This window comes from Takifugu flavidus, chromosome 12 (assembly GCF_003711565.1).
Source record: "Takifugu flavidus isolate HTHZ2018 chromosome 12, ASM371156v2, whole genome shotgun sequence".
Classification (NCBI taxonomy): Eukaryota; Metazoa; Chordata; class Actinopteri; order Tetraodontiformes; family Tetraodontidae; genus Takifugu; species Takifugu flavidus.
Genome location: NC_079531.1, coordinates 14680809 through 14699795, shown reverse-complemented (window position 1 = coordinate 14699795; position 18987 = coordinate 14680809). Strand labels below are relative to the sequence as shown.

The 18987-nt window shown below is 48.7% G+C and overlaps 4 protein-coding genes and 2 long non-coding RNA genes across 11 annotated transcripts; 3 read left to right on the top strand and 3 right to left on the bottom strand.

The window, feature by feature from the left end:
* Window positions 1-79: 79 nt before the first annotated feature.
* LOC130535185 (uncharacterized) lies at window positions 80-954 on the bottom strand. Its single transcript, XR_008953044.1, has 2 exons — window positions 742-954; window positions 80-669 (listed from the first exon to the last, which is right to left on the bottom strand). It is a non-coding gene; the product is annotated as an uncharacterized LOC130535185 (long non-coding RNA).
* si:ch211-167j9.5 (tyrosine kinase receptor Cad96Ca) lies at window positions 242-3468 on the top strand. 6 transcript variants are annotated; one of them, XM_057050058.1, is made up of 11 exons: window positions 337-549; window positions 624-684; window positions 760-856; window positions 1021-1225; window positions 1428-1566; window positions 1649-1747; window positions 1814-1974; window positions 2044-2181; window positions 2523-2634; window positions 2719-2818; window positions 2958-3468. In XM_057050058.1, the coding sequence occupies exons 1-11, from the start codon at window positions 337-339 to the stop codon at window positions 3184-3186; spliced, it is 1554 nt and encodes a 517-aa protein (XP_056906038.1). In that variant the 3' UTR covers window positions 3187-3468. The 6 variants fall into 6 exon arrangements, with proteins under 6 accessions (XP_056906040.1, XP_056906038.1, XP_056906037.1 ...); XM_057050057.1 differs by having other exon boundaries at window positions 1649-1974; window positions 2958-3057; window positions 3250-3468; XM_057050056.1 differs by having other exon boundaries at window positions 1649-1974; window positions 2526-2634.
* On the bottom strand, window positions 962-1469 carry LOC130535189 (uncharacterized). Its single transcript, XR_008953048.1, has 2 exons — window positions 1333-1469; window positions 962-1204 (listed from the first exon to the last, which is right to left on the bottom strand). It is a non-coding gene; the product is annotated as an uncharacterized LOC130535189 (long non-coding RNA).
* A 247-nt stretch (window positions 3469-3715) lies between the features above and the next one.
* Window positions 3716-5198, top strand: tmem97 (transmembrane protein 97). Its single transcript, XM_057050088.1, has 3 exons — window positions 3716-4150; window positions 4228-4372; window positions 4797-5198. The coding sequence occupies exons 1-3, from the start codon at window positions 4037-4039 to the stop codon at window positions 5060-5062; spliced, it is 525 nt and encodes a 174-aa protein (XP_056906068.1). The 5' UTR covers window positions 3716-4036; the 3' UTR covers window positions 5063-5198.
* Window positions 5199-5455: 257 nt separating this feature from the next.
* On the bottom strand, window positions 5456-13431 carry appbp2 (amyloid beta precursor protein (cytoplasmic tail) binding protein 2). Its single transcript, XM_057050047.1, has 13 exons — window positions 13019-13431; window positions 10845-10933; window positions 10603-10754; window positions 10318-10441; window positions 10037-10205; window positions 9866-9955; window positions 9700-9767; window positions 9524-9629; window positions 9318-9442; window positions 9090-9175; window positions 8765-8955; window positions 8518-8683; window positions 5456-8405 (listed from the first exon to the last, which is right to left on the bottom strand). The coding sequence occupies exons 1-13, from the start codon at window positions 13154-13156 to the stop codon at window positions 8143-8145; spliced, it is 1767 nt and encodes a 588-aa protein (XP_056906027.1). The 5' UTR covers window positions 13157-13431; the 3' UTR covers window positions 5456-8142.
* Window positions 13432-13528: 97 nt separating this feature from the next.
* Window positions 13529-18987, top strand: LOC130535156 (protein phosphatase 1D-like). The gene is made up of 6 exons (XM_057050054.1): window positions 13529-14477; window positions 15193-15421; window positions 16101-16225; window positions 16380-16561; window positions 16630-16854; window positions 16975-18987. The coding sequence occupies exons 1-6, from the start codon at window positions 13955-13957 to the stop codon at window positions 17353-17355; spliced, it is 1665 nt and encodes a 554-aa protein (XP_056906034.1). The 5' UTR covers window positions 13529-13954; the 3' UTR covers window positions 17356-18987.

Below are 18987 nucleotides of genomic sequence, written 5' to 3'. Positions count from 1 at the left end.
CATCACAACTTGACCCTGAAGCAGCAAAGATACACTCCAGAGCTGAGTGTTTTGAAGGTTTCAATGGGGATAATAAGCATTTCCAAAAACTTGAGCGCTCTATTACGAGTATATCGTTTTGCTTTGGCCTTGTCGTACAGTTCTATGCATTTCAGAGCTAAATTTGCAGGATTTTATCATCTCCATGATCTTGAATTTCCAAAGCGTAAATCTCACAAAGTATAACAGCATCAGCCACAATCCAGAAATAACATAAATACCAAGATTTATTTTACATTTTAATGGTCGCCCATCCTTTGTAAAGTTATATTTGGTGGCCATAGAGCTCCGTTTCACATGTCAAGGCACCTGCAGCATTTCATTTCCTGTTCTGCCGCTGCGGTTGAAGATGCGCTCAGAGTTCCTGCTGGGGCGAAAGCACAGACGGGGCTCAAGGTTTCCACCTCGCGTGGTCAGATTCTCGACGGGTTCCTGCCTTTCAAGTCCGGACCGAGAAGAGAGAAGCCGAGCGTGTGCTGCTTCTTGCTGAAGATGGATGCTGAGAGACCGGTGAGGGGCGCTTCTTTGTTACACTTGGTTAAAGTTGCGTGAGGACTAAAACTCTTTTAGCTCTGATTACGTAGTTCCAACCTCCACCCCGTCCGGCTGGCACCATGACTAATTCCAGCGCTGCCGTTGCTTTAGGTGAGCCGTCGGGTTCCACATCCAGGTTTGTTGTTGACTGTTTGAGCTGATTTGGACCCTGAATCGCTCTTTCAGATCAGTGCCTGGATGGAAACATCCACATATACATCTCAATAGGAGCCGTGAGCTTCCTCCTGCCGGTTCTTCTGATGGGTCTCCTGTGTCTCCTCAAGTAAGAAAGACTTAAATTTTACAGAGAATTCACAAAATCCCTTTTCTGATTATGTAACTGTGGGAAAAGGTCAGATTTTACGCCCTTTAACTCGACCTTTCCCACCTCACCCGTTTCCTGACCAAATCGTAGAATACAGCGTCGCATGGCTTCTTATTTTGCAGGTACCGCTCTCTGGTCCGGACCATTCGAGAGCTGCGGAGCAGCGAACCTACAGGTAGCGCTCCTCCGAAGGAAGCCCCCAGGCCCACCAGGCCGACCCTGGCCGTGGAGGAGGAGGTGGCGGAGGGAGAACAGGAAAGAGCTCCTTTACAGAGGACCGGCCCCAACGCATCGTCCTCCAAGAAGCTGTGGAAAGGGCTGCAGCAGGTCAGAAAACACACACACACACACGCACGCACGCACGCACGCACGCACGCGCATGCGCACGCGCACGCCCACCCACACACATTGGCCATCACATCACTATTTCTCACCTCAAAATATTTGACCTATTTTAAGCAGAAGAGGAAATGTCTCGTGAGAACAGAGTCGAGTGTTTTATCTGATCTCTGCCGCCTCCTGTTTGAAGGGACCTCGTTTTATCAAGTCCGACCTGAACCTGATGCAGCTGATCAAAGCCGGGAAGGAGGGCGTCTTCTACCAGGCCAGGATGACCCGGGGGACGTGCAAAGGTCACGGCATGTTCACCTGCAAGCTCAGCAAAGAAGGTGACAACAGATGAACTGGTTGTACTGGACAACAGAACCGGTCTAAAGGTCGAACTGGTTGAATGTTTCTTTTTCCCTTGAGGTGTCCGTCAAAAACACGTGGAGACGGAGGTTTCCATCATGAGGAAGCTGGTGCACCATAAGAACATCCTCCAGTTACTGGACTGGAACACCAGCGAGGGTGAGACCAACACATCTGTCTCTTTTTGTTGTTCCCCTGTGAAGACGCCGCCGCCTGTGTGTGTAGAACCTTACATCCTGATCATGGAGTACGTGAGCTACGGCACTCTGAGGACCTTCCTGCAGACCCACAAGTCCCACCTGAGCATGGACCCCGAACTGCAGAGCCTCCTGACCATCGCCTCCTACCACATCGCCCTGGCGATGCAACACCTCAGATCCAAAATGGTGATGACAAAGAAGGGTTTCATGCATTTATCCGCGCTGAGATGCTGAAGCCCTCGCTCGTCCCTGCAGATTGTGCACTGCGACTTGGCTCTGAGGAACATCATGGTCAACAAGTTTCCCTGGGAAGTGAAAGTAGCGGAGTTCGGCCTGGCCCGGGACCTGACCCGCATGGCGAGCCGCCGCAGCAGCCGATGGAGGAGCCATCGGGTAGGAAGGCGCTCCTTCCTTTTATAGGACATCTGGCTCACTCTTTCCTTCCCCACATCTGGAAACATGGAGTAAAATCACAGGCCGAAAGACGGAACTCTGCAAACGGAGACGTCGTAGCAGCAGCCACACGGCGCTCCTGCCCGGCCACCGTCTGAAACAACAACAGGAAACATTTTCAGCCGTCTGCTCTCAGCTCATCCGACAGGGCCCCACTCACAAATTCCACCACCGCTGTGGTCTGAGTTTCATGATAATTAGCTGAGCCGGAGGTCACATTTGTGTATACGCACGTATAGATTTTAAAAAAAACCTGAACATTTTCCATGTGTCTGCAACAGCAGCGGGTTCCACTGCGCTGGTACCCACCAGAGTACTTCAAGAATCACTATTACGGCTTCAAAGGAGACGTGTGGGCGTTTGGCATCGTGCTGTGGGAGATGCAGTCGTTCGGTGAGTCGGGGGCTCCCATAGGAGCCAGCAATCGTAAAGTGTGGGGATTGAGCCCCGATTTAAAAAGCAGCGTTTCTCATCCAGGCACGCTGCCGTATCCAAACCTGGAGACATCAGAGGCTGTGATCTACCACATTAGCATCGGTCATAAGAACACAAATCCTGAAGGATGCAGGCCAGAAATGTGAGTGAAAACACATACACCTGTCGTTTTAGACATGAGAGCACATCTCATGCAAATAAGTCCTCCACTCTAGTCGGAGCTGATCATTAGTATGTTCCCTGATGGCATCACATACATGTGCGACCCTTTGACCCCGCAGCCTTCACATGATGCGCAACTGTTGGCTGGAGCCGTACAGCCTGAGACCTTCCTTCACAGAGGTCGTCCTTATGCTGGAGAACATCATGGAAAACGACGCGGTAAGGAACACCCAGCTGACAAGTCTTTTTAGAGATCGGTTCTTAATTAACCTGCAGAAAGTCCCCTGTTCTTGGTTTAACAAACAGCTCAGATGTTTAGTTCTACAGGAACTGGAAGTTCTACAGTAATGACGGTGTTTGTTCATGCGAATATCCTTGTCACAAACATTTGTTTTTCTCTTTTTTTGGCAGGATTATGTGGATGTTCAGAATCCGCAGCTTTTACTACAAGAAGACGCAGAATATAGTGAAACTCTCTAACGTTGGAAGAGCCGCACTCTCAAAAATTAACATTAATCTGAGCTGGGATGAGTTAATAATTCATCTTCCTTTTCGACTGACGTGTGACTGAGTTTATAGATGAAAGTGTAAATATTTTGGAGTAAACTGCATATTTTTGTATTTAATTAATCCTGAGGCACTCAAACTTTCCTTTTTGTGTTGTTTAACTCTTGATTTAAAAAATGAAAGTAATTAATAAGGGGGTGGGGTGGGGCAATTAATGTTAAAATAAACAAGTTAGCCCATATTTTTAAAAAGTTAGTTATAATTTTTTAATTAGGAGTGCAGATACTACCATATTTAAACTACCCAGCTAAGCATCCATTAAGCTCCTTTGTTTTGTGTAAATGTAAAATAATACTAATGTTACCATAACATTACTATAAAAAAACTAGCTGCCAACGAATTCTCATAGTTTAATATCATTTAATATCATTTAGTCATAAAAATATTACGTCAGTTACATTTTAGCTGACGTAATATTTGTATTGATAAAATTCCGACATTTTAGAGCAGCACCTAAAGTAGCATTTTCCCTGCGTGGAATGAGGCCACCGGAAACGCCCCCAGCTGCCTCCGCGAGCCAATGGGATTCTTCCTGGTGCGCGGAGCGCGTGAGGCGTCCAGCACGGCTACGTGGTGAACTTTGAAGCTCCTCAGTCGAGTCTTTTGGAGTTGCCTTCGATCTCTGATCACAATGATCCTGCGCGTGCTAGAAATCCTCTTTTTTCTCTACTTTGCCTCTCACATTCCGATCACTTTATTTATCGATTTACAAGCTCTGTTGCCACAGCACGTGTATCCTCAGCAGGTGAGCGTCACTTACCTGCACAATAACCCCCCCCATGCTCCCCGTCACACTTTTATGACTGTTTTACCTGTCTGCAGCTGAAAGATGTCCTCAGGTGGTACTCTGACGAGTTCAAAGACCCGATGGTGGTGGACCCGCCGGAGTGGTTCAAGTCCTTCATTTTCTGCGAGGCCCTGATTCAGCTGCCCTTCTTCCCCGTTGCAGCTTACGCCTTCCTGAAAGGTGGGTGAACCTGGACTTTCTTGATGGCTTCGGCTGTCATGCACGGGTCTTTTTTAAAAACTGAACACTGTGCAGATAAAGCAACGTGGATTGGGCCCGGTTGTCGGAACCATCTCGCGCTAAACACTGACATCTGCTGGACACTGTTTGTCATTACAGATATTTATGCGTTTATATATATTTGTTGTTTTTTAATATATTAAATGAATCCTCTTTAAAGGTCGGATGCAACATTAACAATAACACGTTTCTCCACTACTCGCTAAACTTAAGGCCCACATTTTATACCTTTTATCATCACACGATAGAAATTAGCTTCGTTTCGTTAGTTTTATACCTTTACCTGTCTGGAGAATAGCAATAGTGGCAGTTAGCTATTATAGCAAAATCACAAAGTGTAATTCTACTTTTCTTTACCCCTCAGGCGGCTGTCGGTGGATCCGGACTCCCGCCATGCTGTACGCGGCCCATGTTGCCACCACGCTGCTCCCCATCTTGAGTCACATCCTTTTCCATCAGTTTCCCGGGAAGCCGCTGGCGGGTCCTCAGACGCCGCGGGAGCGCTGGCTGCTCTTCTCCATATACGTCCCGTATCTGCTGGTGCCGCTGCTGCTGCTCCTCACCATGCTCTTCTCATCCACCTACAACTCCGAGCGCAGGAACACCACCAGCAAGAAGAAGAAGAAGTGATTCGTAGCTGGTCAAATTTCCTTTTACTTTTAAGAGGTAATTTATAAATTTGTACATTTCAGTTATGAGTCACGCTGTGTAACAGTTCTTTTAATGAAAATGTCAATAAACAATCGGCACGGTTCATTTCTAAGTATTTCGTAGTATTTCCTTCATCTGCGAACCAGATATTTTAATTATTCTTAAATTTGTTTTTATAATTGCGTGCCTCACTATATTCTAGACGGAAAATATTGTTTTTAATTGAAGCTGTGTCAAAAAATACCAAATATTGGACCTAACAATAGCAAAAACCATCAATTATCAGCAAAGAATTGTAATTATATACACTTTGGTTAAGTAAATGTCAAAAAACTCCCAAATGTTCCTTTAATTCACATCACACAACAGCAGTTAAAGACAAATATTTTTAATTTTTTGTGTGCACTGTTCCTTTAATGTGTGAACACACGAGTATAACGTGGCGATACAACTTTTTTTTCCTTAGCTATCGGTGAAGCAATAACAGGACGATGGTGAAACGCCCCCTCATCACATTTAGTGGGGGGAGAGAAAAAAAATCACGATCAAATATATCTAAAACGTTTTAGTCCGTATTTCCCGGCGAGCTTCAGCTCGAACTTTTACATTCTGTCAGCTGAGCCCGTTTCTGTGGAGGAAAGCACCATAAACCTTAAATCTGTTCCGTCAGACCAGCTTTAGCTGAACAAGCCCCTTATTTTTATTCATTTTCACTGGAGAACAGAGAAGAAATCCACAGCAGAAGTTAACGACGGAGAATCTGATGCCAAAAGGGTTTGTTAAAAGTTCAGTTTCTCACTTAGCAGGAAGTGGTTCCGGATCCAAACTCTCAACTGTAACATTCATCCCACTTTTGTGTGTTGGGGGGGGGGGGGGTCCAGTGCAGTCCGGTGATTTTCAGGATGGGGGAGGCTGAGGAAGCCCCGAGGAAGAGCGTCTCATTCCTCAGCCGGAGCTTCTCTCGGTCCAAAAGAGAAATGGTGAGGCGGGTCCTGAAGGCATCACAATTGCTTGGTGGTGGTGGTGGGGGGGGGTCATCCTGGAAATAGGAACATTTCAGACAAACCCCATCGGGTTTCCTTCTACAGAGCTACAAATGAGCTTCACCTACAAATTAAACTGTTTCTGAAACCACCCCCTGTACCCTACATCGTGCCCTCAATAGTGTGGACGCCATTTTGAAATGGTGTCCGAAATGTTAGCGAGCATCGCTGGACCCTATGTAGTGCGCTCAATGTATCCCACAATGCACTGCCAAAAGTAGCGTACAACCCATGCACCCTAACTCGGAAAATATGTCCCATCAGCCTTTCCGGTATCATGTGACAATCAATGGCGGGTAAACGAGGAGAGATGACTTACAAATTTATTGTTTAACATTTCATACTAAAGCGTCAAAGCTGTTGTCCGAATGTGTGGACAACTGTGTGGTTTCGGAAACAGCCTAGGAGTTGGGGAATATATTTGATTTCAGCAGGTTTAGAGAGCGCCCCCAACTGGTGAGGCATCAGAACCTGGAGGAGCAATGTGGAATCTTAGCCCGGTACCTTTCCCTATTTCTACTGTCGGAAAAACCTGTGCTAAAACAGACGGCGCTGCAAAGGCCGACGTCCAGCTCTGTTAATCTCTTGGAACATGATATTCCAAATCAAAACTCGGCAGCTCAACGTCTAAAGAAACAAAAACAACAATCAGCCGGCTGCTCACAGAAAAAGCCGAGAGCGGACGCTCTCGAAAACCCGTCGGCGCTCCACAAATCTTCACATTCACTCATCTACACGGAATTCCGCCTTCATGTTGACGAAACATTCTTGGACATGGTTCATCAGAATTCCCTCTGAAATGTCATCTTAATACTGGTGAGCTTTCCAAACGACCCCTGACCTCTCGCGTGGGCGACACCTGACGGCCAGAACGTGTGTGTGAAGGGATGTTTCCAGCCCTGTAGTGAAAGTAACCGATGGGAGACGTATAAACACAGAACAGTGGAACCAAGAGGCCAGAGGAGGGCGGCAGCCACACACACACACACACACCACACACACACACACACACAGGTGCCTGTTCCAGTGGCCTTAAGGGTATCGTCTGTTTTAAGCACTTAAGACTCACAGGTCTGTGCGATCGCTGTGAGGGGGTGTAAGGCTGATAATCAGTGGAGCACCCAGATATTCACCTGTGTGCTCACACACACACTCACACACACACACGTGCAGCGTCCTCCTCTTCCAAGGTCAGCCGCAGCCTTTTTGTCTAACAGAGGTTTTCCTTCAATCCCCCGGGAAGAAAAACACAAAAAAAACATACGTTTGGCGTTCTGATGGGGCGAGAACTAAACCGGACAATGACCACATCGGAAATGCGTATAAAAAAATATACCCACTGGGTCAGCGCCCTCCCGTGATCTCAGTTCTCCTGTTCTTCACTTTCATTTCCTGGCTAATAAAAACAGGTCTTTGACATAAACTTTAGGAGTACAATCTGCAGCAGTATTTTATTGTACAAGTGTCAAAAATATCCAACTTTTCCCACCCGTCCTCCGGTGTCGGGGCCGTGGGGGTGGGTGCGGGAGGATTTCACAGACGTGTTTGTGTGATCCAGATGCCGTCGAGTCCCTTCAGCGCTACACCGCTTTAAATATAAAAGCAAAAAAAAAAAAAATGAAGAAGATATTCCTAAACTGAACAGTAGAAGGCGAATGACACAGGATAGAAGGTCGTTTGTCGTCCCGTTTGTCCCGGAGAAAAGCAAACATCCACTCTCCCGTCTGAAGATGCGTGTTGGTGGCTCCTGTTGAGGTCTGATAGATCCTGTCTACATCTGCTGTGTGTGTGTGTGTGGTGTGTGTGTGTACTGGCAGCTGCAGTGACCGTAAAGCCGACTGATTTTGTGGTGACGCCTGAATTTAAAACACGTATCACTAATAAACTGTGAGCAACTGAAACGTCACATCCGGGGCCTCCGTGTGTCCGGACCAGGCGAAAACCTCCGTGTCTTTGTTTTACTTTCCCTCATTAAAAAAAAAAAACCAAAACAACCAAAAACGGATAAAATAAAAATTAGCCAAGACACGGACGGGTGGGGCCCAGACTCTGCGCCAATAGAAAGGCTTGCACCACCTCCTGGGTCTTCTGGGGGGTGGTGTTGACGTCCTCCAGGGCGTCCGCCACGGCAAATTGCCGGTCCCTCAGCCGGTTCCAGTTGGACAGAACGTTGTGGTACTCAAACACCTTCTCGTAATTTCCCACCGAGTTGTAGAGCTTGATCAGGCCCCTGTAGTCGTACTCCAGCCCGCTGTAGCCCTCTCCGAAGAGCTTCTTACCTGTGGGGAAACCAGCACGATTAACACTTCAACCAATCTCCAGTTTCCCCACAATCTCAGTAGAGCAGAAACAGACAAGTCGCCCCCCCCCCGACCCGCCCCCGACCCTGACCGATAGCGATGGAGCGCAGGTAGAGCCTCTCTGCGTCTTCGTACTGGTTCATGTCGTAGTTATAGAGGGACGCCAGGTGACCCACAGACAGGGCCACCTCGTAGTCTTCGTGGCCCAGCAGCTGCTCCTTAATCTGGATGGCTTTAATGTGCATCTCCTCCGCCTCCTGGTGGCCGGGAAAACCAGAATATATTCATTCGATTCAACGGACCAACGCCGGTGAACTCAAAGGAGCAAAGTAGCGCACCTTGAACTTCCTCATGGACTGATACAGGCGTCCTAGGTTGCCATAGTGTTTGGCTGTCTGGACGTTGAACTCCCCAAAGGCCTTTTTTGCCAGCTGCAGAGAGGAGAGATGGAGGTCGTGCGCCTCCTGAAGTAGACGCTCTTCTGTCTCCTTGTTGTGGCAGTCGATGGCGATTTCCTCCAGGATGAGAGCTGAAGAGCGCACGGCAGACACGTAAGCCCGGGGGCCAAGATTGGCCAGCCAAAAGGAAAACGTTCTAAAAGAGGCTCCAGACGTCCTGGAATCTTCCGCCTGGCAGAAGCCCGCACCTTTCCTGGAAACGTACCTTTGACTCTCTTGGAGGAGGCCAGCAGCAGATGGTCCTCAGGCAGAATGTGAGTGATGATGTCTATGGCACGTTCTGCGTGGAATCTGGAGAACAAACAACAGCCCAGAGAGGCGCTGCGCTTTAGCACACGGCTCGAAATGATCGTAGAACTCAGCTAGCACGTCGCGCGTGTTGTGAACGAGCGCGCACCACATGGCCCCGCCTCGGTGATTTGGTTGTACTCACAGCGCGTTGTCGAATTTCCCAGAGCTGTACTGGTGCACGTAGGAAGAGTAGGCCAGGTCCTCGTGGGCGGTGGCGACGTGGATGTTTTTCCCCCCGAACACGGACTGTCGGATGTCCAACGCCGTCTGCAGTGGCACAGAAAGGAGGGAGCTTGAGCGCACCCTGGTCACCTGCTCGCCTTTATTACCAGCGGCGCTCGTGTTTACCTGGTAAATAGCGACCGATTGGCATATGTTGTCTACGTTTAATAAGTAAAATCCGTAGTCTAGCAGGGTGTCGGAGTACTTGGGATGCTTGTGTCCAAAATGTTCCCTGGAAGAGACAAAACATCCGTGGCAAGGCCTGATAACAAAAGGGGATAAACCCCACCACAGCAGGTTACCTCGCTAGAAACACCGCGTGTTTAATCAGCTGCTCCGCTTTCCTGAACTCCCGCTTCACGACGCAGGCCTGCAGCACAAACACGCGTCAAACATCACCGCCCGGCAGCGGCGTGCCCACAAACAATCTCGATCCGAGCTTTGAGAGACATTAGGAAGTGTGTGAACCTTGGAGGCCTGCCGGAGGACATCTACGACTACTTTGACGGGCAGCCCAGGAGTAATTTCCTTCATAGCTTCTATGCACCACCTGTATGCCTGGAAAAGCGGGAAGATTCATTCAAGCCTGGAATCCCAAGCTTTTTATTTTAAACCCGTAATAAACAAACCATTGCGCACCTCATCGTAGTGGCTTTTGGCGAAGAGCAAGGCACACAGCTCGCCATACAGGGCAGCCTTGTTGGCCTGGTGGCCGTGTTTGGCTAGTTTCTCCATGTACGACTGAGCAAGCTTGAAGGTCTCCTCCCCCAGGTGGTACTTACAGTTACCGTTGCGGACATGAAGCAGCCTGTGGAAGCAAAGGAGGGGGGAAAAAAAACAACCCCCAAAGCTGAGTGGCTTTGGAATTTATTTCCGGGACGCAGATGTCAACAGCCGTGAATAAATGTAGCCAAGCTGACCTGACGCAACATTCCACCGCCCGGAAGCAGTGGAGGATCTCACTGTGGAGCGTGCAGAGCTGCAGGCACGACAGAAACACCTTCTCTGCGTCTCCGTACCAGCCCGCGTCAGACAAGAAGCCACCTAGGACGAAAAGACATCAGTATCGCCATGGCAACTGGCGAGCAGAGCAATGGCAGCGCTCTCCAAACCAGTGAAGTCGCAGCTCAAACTACGACCTGGCGGAGAGGCTTCGACCGCTCTGTCGGTACCGGCGGGAAACCTTAGGCCGCCATCTGATTTACCGAGCACGAAGCCGAACTGGATCGCCTTCTCTTTGACGTGGGCGTCGGATTCGGAAATGTAGGAGCAGCGGCGGCTGAAGGAGTTCGCCAGGACAGAAGCCACCTTCACACCGTGGTCCATTAGGGCCTGGAAACAGTGGTGCAAGAGGTGTCTGCAGAGGGGGGGGAACAGGTCAGAGGCTGGAGCCCAGAACGAGAACGAGCGATATCCGGCGTGGACCTGACCTTAGTCACGCTCTTACCGTTTGTCCGAAGCCCGCAGCACTTTAGCGAACACCTCCAGCTCGCAGAACTCCCCCCCCAGTTGGCAGAGCCGGCCCTGCTGGTAAAGCTGAGCGAGAAAAGACAGGAGAAGAGGCGAGGTGAAGACGGAGACACTGACGACACAACAGCTTTAGTGGAGTCGCCGTTCAATTCTCCTGCGGGGTTTAGGACAGAGGGACGAGGTGACAACGGCCCGCCGCTCAAACAAAACCCCCAAAAATCTGCTGATGTCTGGTCCGTCATCAAAACGCACCGAGCTGGAAGATTTTTTATATGGGTGATGGAGTCTACGGCCTCAAAGACCGACGTGTGACGGCAACCGCGACAGACAGCCGCCACGCGCAGTTTTGGTCGTGATGTAACGGCGAGCCTGCAGCCACCCCGCAGGGCTCAATGGGGCAAATGAACGGTGTCGCGCTCCAGCTGTTCCGCTGCGTGACACAAAAGCACGAATCACAAGGTTCCCATTTTCCCCGATTAATAACGCGCGTTTCTCCCTCCCTCTCGCGCAGCCGTTCATTTCCTGCCTGAACGAAGCCCCTTGCTTCGGACGAGCTCTTTCCACGCTGGTGGAAATGATGGCGACCAGCATGTGGAGTGAAACTGGGCTGCAGAGATTGACTGATAACATCCGGTTTCCTTCGAACGTGCAGGTTCAGCCTGTTCCGCAGCATCTCCGCATCACACCCCTCTCCGGTGACTTCGGATCGGCTCCGTTTACAGACGCAACATCAATGTGGGAACTACGAGCCAAAGAGTAACTCGCCTGGCCAGGAAATGTCTGTAAAACTTTGCATTCCAGCATCATAAATAGTTGCAACAACAGCAGCGGGACCTTATATCGGCGTTCCAACACCCGTCTGTCTGGGTCTCATGACACATCTCCCAATTCTGACCCTCAGTGGGGGTAGCTTGAATCAACCTTATTCACGATACGGCTCTTTCCAAGATCTGCCTCAGGGAGCACGTAAATGCAATTAAGCATCATTACTGATTGATAAATCGTAAATATGCAGCCATATGCAGTTTAGAATTGTCAGCTGTGCCAGTTTAATGCACCCGTGGCTCATAATAACTACAACAAGTTCACTGTAAAGGTACTTCACAACAACGTGCTGGACGGGCTCAGAGATGACACCAGAACCACGGCAACCATCACTAATGACGGCGTTTTGACCGATCATCGCTTGTGCTGGTGTAGCAAGTCAAGTGGCGTCCCGCTGCGAAAGGCAACGTTTTCACCCCTTCCACTTGCACTTGCCCTTCCATCTTGAGAGGGAGGGGGTGGACGGAGGGGAGGGGGTAAAAAGGAAAATTGGGATCCTGCCCAGGTCTCCTCTGTGTTGGCTGTGTGAAGTCAATACAAGACTCCTAGAAAATGACCTAGAACGGCTGTAAAAAGCAACCCGGCACTGATCGTGTGTCGGGTCGATGGTCAGAAACAGGAAAGTCACGAGGCAGCGGACCCCCCCCTGGTGGCTGGCTGCAGTAACAAAACAGGCCCATCCTCCGTTCTCTGAGATTCTCCAAAGGTAGAAGTCCAAAGTTCTCCTTTTAGATTTTCCACTGGGTGACTTTGGAAAAGTCTGTGTTTGGCTTCAGATATTTGTCGACCTAAAGACAGAGTAAAACCCACTCAGCACTGTGTCGGTAGCCGTTTGGACCTTGAGACTCCTAAAATCACCTCTACCCCATCTTGGTTGTTCCCATTTCAATATCTCTATCACGTTTTGTGTGTTCTCGCAACTAAAATCAGAAACCAAACGCACCATTGTTTCACTGGACTCTCGCAACACTTTAATCAACCCTTTAACTCGCGCTCATGTGACTGGCACCGGCACATGCTCCGCTCAATAATTCGATTAGGTTGCGAATGATCTGCATAATCATCCGAAGGCACCGCTGACAAAAGCAGTCGGAGCCGAGCTGAGGTGGATTAGGGCCACGGATCACTCGCTCGTCCGAGCGCCCCTGTTGATCACCGCCATCCCGCCTCCGTCTCCACCAACGACCCGCTGTCCGGACCGGAACCGAGCTGGCACCCACCAAATGATTCTCCTAATTGACTTAGCAGCAGCATTAGCCACCGCAGAAACCGTGCAGTTTCTCTGCTGTCAGTTAAAGCCGAGGCGTTTTAACCTCCCAATCTTACCTTATAATAGACATCGAACTGTATGTTTTCCGGGAGCGAGCGTATGTCCCTTCTTGATCGGCTGTAGTTGTCCACCACAGCCGAGATAGCGGTGTTGTACAGCGTCTCTGGGATCCATTCGAGCTCCATAGCAGCCATGTTGTTTTCCCTCTCCAAAAAATCCCCAGCAGCTCCAAACCTCCCCGACTCTCCCTACATTCGCTCCCTCGCCGCGACGAAAACGCTTCCACGGCGAGACCTCGTATAACATTCGACTCACTTCGTAGCGAGGCCACCAAATGTCCCGGGCGCCCCTAAAAGCCTACGGTAGCTTCCATTTTTCGCCTTCCTCGCCAGTTATTCATCAACACACCAGTTCCGTGGCCCCGTCTTGACGCGCGTTCGCCTGCTGACGCGCTGACGTCATGGCGGCCGCTCCATCGCCGAACAAAAATAATAACTAAATTAAAAAAATAAAAATAACTGTTTTAAACGCACGCCGATAAACGTTTTCTCCATGTGGTGTGTGCAGATAACGGCCTTTAACGACTTTGGAACATTTGCAGCATTCTGTCGATACTGTTCGTTTGTTTTTGCTCATATAGCCTCGCAGGTTCCAAACTGGACACACTTTGTGTTTCTCCGCAGCTTCTGCAGACGAGTCCAGGACTGATAGAAGTCGACTTACCCCGAACACATCCGACCTAAAAACGTGAATACGATTCACGCGTTAAAACGGTAATTCGGGTGTTCGACCTATAGGGGGCAACAGCTCCAATTGTGCAGCCATATTTAAGGTGCCAGAAGAAGACTGCCCTGTGACGTCACCACGCCCGAGCATGCCTAATAAGCTCCAACATAAACAAAGGCAGGACGTTGCGTTAATTCATTTTTGCTGTCCTGTAAATATATAATAATAATATTGAAATCTTAGGGTGAGGATTATTTCTGGAAAAAATGGAAAACACAATAGTGGCGCGGGTGAGCGTTTTCACTGACCAAGGGGGGAGGAAATACATGGAAGATGTGACCGAGGTCGTCGTGGAACCCGAGCCGGGAGAGGACGAGCCGATGTCGGAGGAGCCGGAGGATCGCCGTCGGGAAGAGGGTACGACCAGTTCTGTGACTGAGGACGAGCACGATGGGCAGACTGGAACTGAAGGATCCTCGCTGGTGTCGAATGCACTATGTGAAACTGCGCGAATGGAAAATGCAGATAGTACAGTGGAAACCGTTGTATGTGGAGGTCAAAGCCCGCCGGGTGTTCAGCCCAGCCCCGCCGGTCGCTCCCGCCGGTCGGTGGCGTTCTTCGCCGTGTTTGACGGACACGGGGGCCGTGAGGCTGCACAGTTTGCACGGGACTATTTGTGGGAGTTTGTGAAGAAGCAGCGGGGCTTCTGGTCCGACTATGATCAGGAGGTCTGCTCGGCTCTGCGCAAAGGATTTGTAGCCTGTCACCATGCCATGTGGAAGAAGCTCCGTAAGTTTACAGACACACCAACTACTGACTGAAGACAAATGTCACCGACACACGTCGAGTACCATAGAACGCTACTAGAACCTGTAGATTAAATCATGCATTTTTTAGACCAATGTCAACGGTCACACGTTTTCATCTCATTACAGCAACGTTGGGACAAATAAATCCCAAGTGTTTAGCAACGTTTCTCCATCTAAACGTTAAACATTACTATTGTAAGTAGTTGGTTGCTTTAATCCTGACGTTCTCAGGCAGTTCATAGTTCAGGCATCCAAATGGAACAAAGGGAATATCAGTAATCATCCTTATCAAATCGCATTTTAGTGGACACAGAATCCTTTTAATGTCATATTGTCTTGGGACTTACTGTAGTCTAATCTGGTATTGATTTCATTGTCATTGTGTCAGAATCCAGGTGTTTGTACCCACAGACACAGATAGTCTGCTCAGGTGTCTTCTTGAATATGTCCGGACATGTCAGCTGTTGTGCGTGCGTAAAGCGCATGTCTGGTTTGGAGTGCGTAAGGAAGACGTGCTGCAACACAAACGGTGTGGTGGCGCTGGGTTCAGCACACCAGAGGGACCAGCAACAGATAAAACTAATCTGATTCTTTATTTTTTATTGCAGTACCATCCACTAAAGAATACACAACCAGCTTTTTTTGCGTTGTGCTCGCCCTATATTTATTAACACACGATGATTTACTCTTTTTAGCTGAGTGGCCAAAGACTCTCACAGGCCTTCCGAGCACATCGGGCACCACAGCCAGCATTGTGGTAATCAGAGGAAATCGCATGTACGTGGCCCACGTCGGGGACTCTGCTGTGGTTCTGGGGGTCCAGGATGACCCTTCGCTCCCATTCATCAGAGCTGTGGAAGTCACACAAGACCACAAACCAGAACTACCTAGAGAGAGGGAGCGTATTGAAGGTTTGGGAGGGAGGTAAGACCTGGCCCAGTACCCCCACAACTTCCCTTATCAACAAGGATACAATACAAAAGAGGTTCTACTTTGGGTGATAGTATCTGTCACACAGTCGTTTGTCTCTCTGCTTATAAGATGTGGTAGTGATATGTTTCTCACTCAGCTTGTTATAATTAATGTATTTCCCTGATCTCTGCCTATTCTCTCCTCTACCTCTCCTCCCTCTCTACCCAGCCCCCCCCATCAGCAGGAGGGTCCCCCCATATGAGCCTGGTCCTGCTCAAGGTTTCTTCCTGTTAAAGGGGAGTTTTTCCTTGCCACTGTTGCTTGTTGGGGGTCAGGCGCTGGGATTCTGGAAAGCGCCTAGAAACAATTTTGATTGCAACAGGCGGTATATAAATAAAGACTGATCGATTGGCGAGACAGCAACACAAAATTCTGCTCACGTCACAGTAAATTCCCCCACTTTTAATGGCTAATTTAAAAGCAGACCGTTATGTCAAGAGGACAGTGTCTTTGTAACTAAACAAGTATGTGTATTTAACAGAATGTTGCCTTCACTGGCTATTTTTAATTTCATTTTTTATGCCAACTCATCCACCGAGCGTGTTGAAGAAAAGGCACACCCTGTGCTCTGTGATAACTACCATATTCTGATTAAATAGTGCCCTCTGTCTTTGCTACCGTCTGTCTGCAGTGTAATCAAGAAATCTGGAGTGAACCGTGTTGTGTGGAAGAGGCCGAGACTCAGTCACAACGGTCCCGTCCGCCGGAGCACCGTCATCGACCAGATCCCGTTCTTGGCAGTAGCCCGGGCGCTAGGTAGAAAAAGAAATCAGTCACAGTAACATTTCAGCCCCAATTGTTGAATTATTGGGACTAAACGATGTTTTGAATAACATTTAATTCAATATTGTGTCATTTCATCACTCGCCCACATGGACTGTGATTATTACTCGCGTTTTCTCTAAAACAGGAGATCTTTGGAGCTATGACTTCTACAGCGGGGAGTTTGTCGTTTCTCCCGAGCCGGACACTAGCGTAGTAACTCTCGACCCTAAGAAACACCGCTACATCGTCCTGGGAAGCGACGGTCTGTGGAACATGGTGCCACCTCAGGAGGCCATCTCCATGTGTCAGAACAATGATGAGACAATGGTGAGTAAAGCTCAGAGAAACCCGTGAGCTATTGTTTTTGATTCTCACCCTCTCGTTTTAACCTACAGGCACCGTGTGGGGTGTCGAACGCTCGGCAGCTGGTCAGTCACGCCCTGCTGCGGTGGCGCCAGCGGATGTTGCGTGCTGACAACACCAGCGCCATTGTGATCGCCCTGCAAGAGCCCGGGGTAATCCAGGACACCCTGAACGATGAGGAGGTGCTGCTGGACTTATCCAAGGTGTCCCAGTGTCCTTCCACCCCTTTGTCACGTGCCGACACTCCTCTCCTTCAGGTGAGCACGCAGTGAGGCTGAGATGGACTGTCCTCCTCTAACGCCTTCATATGATTTGTGTGTTCATAGGAGAGTATTTTTAAATCCGTGGGCATGACTTTTTACCCCGTTCTTCCACAGCACTCTCCAGAAGAGGAAACTCTGGCCACATGTGAGCTCCTTCCTGCCCTGGAGCGACAGGATGGCCTGTCTGAAAGCAACAGGCTGTACCGCAAGAACCTCGCTGATCCATTCGCTCTGAGTCCGCTGTGTCCAAACAGCAGCTCTGAGCTGCCCGGTCAGTCCAGTCCGACCAGCAGGACACTCGGCAGCAGGACCCCCAAGAGCAAACGAACTACTGGCGGATCTCCGTCGCCGGGCCGAGCGGCTAAGAGAGCTCGGTGCAGGACCGCCGAGAGGCCGCCACTGGTCCAACACAACGCAGAGAAGAAACAGAAGGAGTCTGCTAACGTGTCCACCATCCTGCAGCGGCACAATAAGTCCACGGTGTGCGTGTGTTGAGTCAGAAAGAACAACCCGTCGCTCGCCTCAGGGCTTCGACCCTCATCTCCAGTTGAGTTTCTCCTCTCGTCCTTCTGCACATTCTCACTTGTCTTTTATTCTCTCGGTCAAAGTTCCTCCCATTCAGAATCACACGTGTGAGTCATGGAATAAATACAACTAATGATGCTGGTGTAAATACTCTGAATTTTATAGGCAAATTTTGAAACGTAGGTCAATATGTTGTTTTAAAATATATATTATATATTTTTATACTTTGTACTGTATGAGAAATTCCACTAGCTCCGCCACAGCTTTGCTCTCCTCCTCACTCTCCATTCACACACCCTGTGTTCAAACATATTTATGTTTTAATTATTCACTGGCGATTCCTGTCGGAAATAAACTGAAGGTGCTGCTACAGTCACAAATCATAAGCTACTACATGTTGTGTATTGATATATACAATAAATATAGGGATCCATAGGATTTTTAATGTTTGACTCTTTGTACATTTGACAGTGAGGGTCTGAGTGATGCAGTGTGCTTTTTATTCTCAATTGCTCCGTGCTGTCTCCGAACAATGTTTTAATTTGGTGTTTGTGACTCTGCCTGGGCCCCCCCCCCCCCTTCCACCCAGCAGGCAGTCACGACAATGCCTTCCAGCAGCCTTTTAGAGGCTGTCCCCTATGTGTCTTAAGAACAGGCGTCTCCCTCTGAACTTGTTAAAGCTTCCCTTGGTTCTAAAGGGGACCAACACAACCCTGATGTTTACAGCTCACGTTGGCGGCGATGTTTTATTTGCTGCCAGGCTTCTGTTTGGGGTGATGTCATTTTAGGCCTGGCCATGCGTCTGCGATAATGTGGGGAACGCTCCCATCTCATCCATGTCGGTCCCTACGGACGCTGTTTCACTTTGTAAGTCCATCCTGGTACTATTTTTATGTTCTGTTGAGTCTGATGGAGAGGTCCCTGAGCCATTGTCCCTCCACGCTGCACCTGCAGTGCTATTGTTGCTGTTGTAAGCACAAGGCTCATCTGGAAGTGAATACACTCTGCATGGATTTTCTACCAGAATACTTTTGCACTATTAAGGTGACCTTTGTCATCTTTAAAGGGAGTTTGTCTTTTCCCGAGAACAGAAGTGATCCTGCAAAACAAAAACTTCAAAATCAGCTTTTAATTGAAATGAAATCCTCCTTCATTTGCCTCGGAGGTTAACCAACAAGGCTACACATGATTTTTTCTGGAATGGTTTTGTTAGATGTCAGTGTTTTTATAAGTTCACTGACATACACAGGCTGTCTGAGTCTTTGTAAAACCTTTTGTTACATGATTTATTTTCATGAAGTGCAATTCCTAACATGATTTTGTAGCATTGTGGATTGGTTCAAGAATATTGTATTATTCTAATTATTATATTTGTTTGCAATATAAGAGGATTGATGATGTTCCTGTATGACATTATTGGGCTAAAAATACCTGTATGACTTAATATTATTTTTTGAGTAGACTGCTTAGTTACTTCCCTGATTCAGTTGGAACTGCTAACAGCATCAAACGCATGTATACAGTGTAAATGTGAAGAAAGAAAAAACAAAAACACCTGGAAATGAACCTATTTAAATAAAACAGTAGCTCTTTGAACCTGTA

Coding starts and splice junctions, on each gene's coding strand:
- si:ch211-167j9.5 (XM_057050055.1), top strand. CDS start 337: ATGTCAAGGCACCTGCAGCATTTCATTTCCTGTTCTGCCGCTGCGGTT. Junction 1,567..1,648: donor CTGCAAGCTCAGCAAAGAAG/GTGACAACAGAT, acceptor TTTTCCCTTGAG/GTGTCCGTCAAAAACACGTG. Junction 1,975..2,043: donor AACACCTCAGATCCAAAATG/GTGATGACAAAG, acceptor TCGTCCCTGCAG/ATTGTGCACTGCGACTTGGC.
- tmem97 (XM_057050088.1), top strand. CDS start 4,037: ATGATCCTGCGCGTGCTAGAAATCCTCTTTTTTCTCTACTTTGCCTCT. Junction 4,151..4,227: donor AGCACGTGTATCCTCAGCAG/GTGAGCGTCACT, acceptor ACCTGTCTGCAG/CTGAAAGATGTCCTCAGGTG. Junction 4,373..4,796: donor AGCTTACGCCTTCCTGAAAG/GTGGGTGAACCT, acceptor TTTACCCCTCAG/GCGGCTGTCGGTGGATCCGG.
- appbp2 (XM_057050047.1), bottom strand. CDS start 13,156: ATGGCTGCTATGGAGCTCGAATGGATCCCAGAGACGCTGTACAACACC. Junction 10,934..13,018: donor AGTTCGATGTCTATTATAAG/GTAAGATTGGGA, acceptor TTTCTCGCTCAG/CTTTACCAGCAGGGCCGGCT. Junction 10,442..10,602: donor CCAGTTCGGCTTCGTGCTCG/GTAAATCAGATG, acceptor TTTTCGTCCTAG/GTGGCTTCTTGTCTGACGCG.
- LOC130535156 (XM_057050054.1), top strand. CDS start 13,955: ATGGAAAACACAATAGTGGCGCGGGTGAGCGTTTTCACTGACCAAGGG. Junction 14,478..15,192: donor TGCCATGTGGAAGAAGCTCC/GTAAGTTTACAG, acceptor TACTCTTTTTAG/CTGAGTGGCCAAAGACTCTC. Junction 16,855..16,974: donor CCGACACTCCTCTCCTTCAG/GTGAGCACGCAG, acceptor GTTCTTCCACAG/CACTCTCCAGAAGAGGAAAC.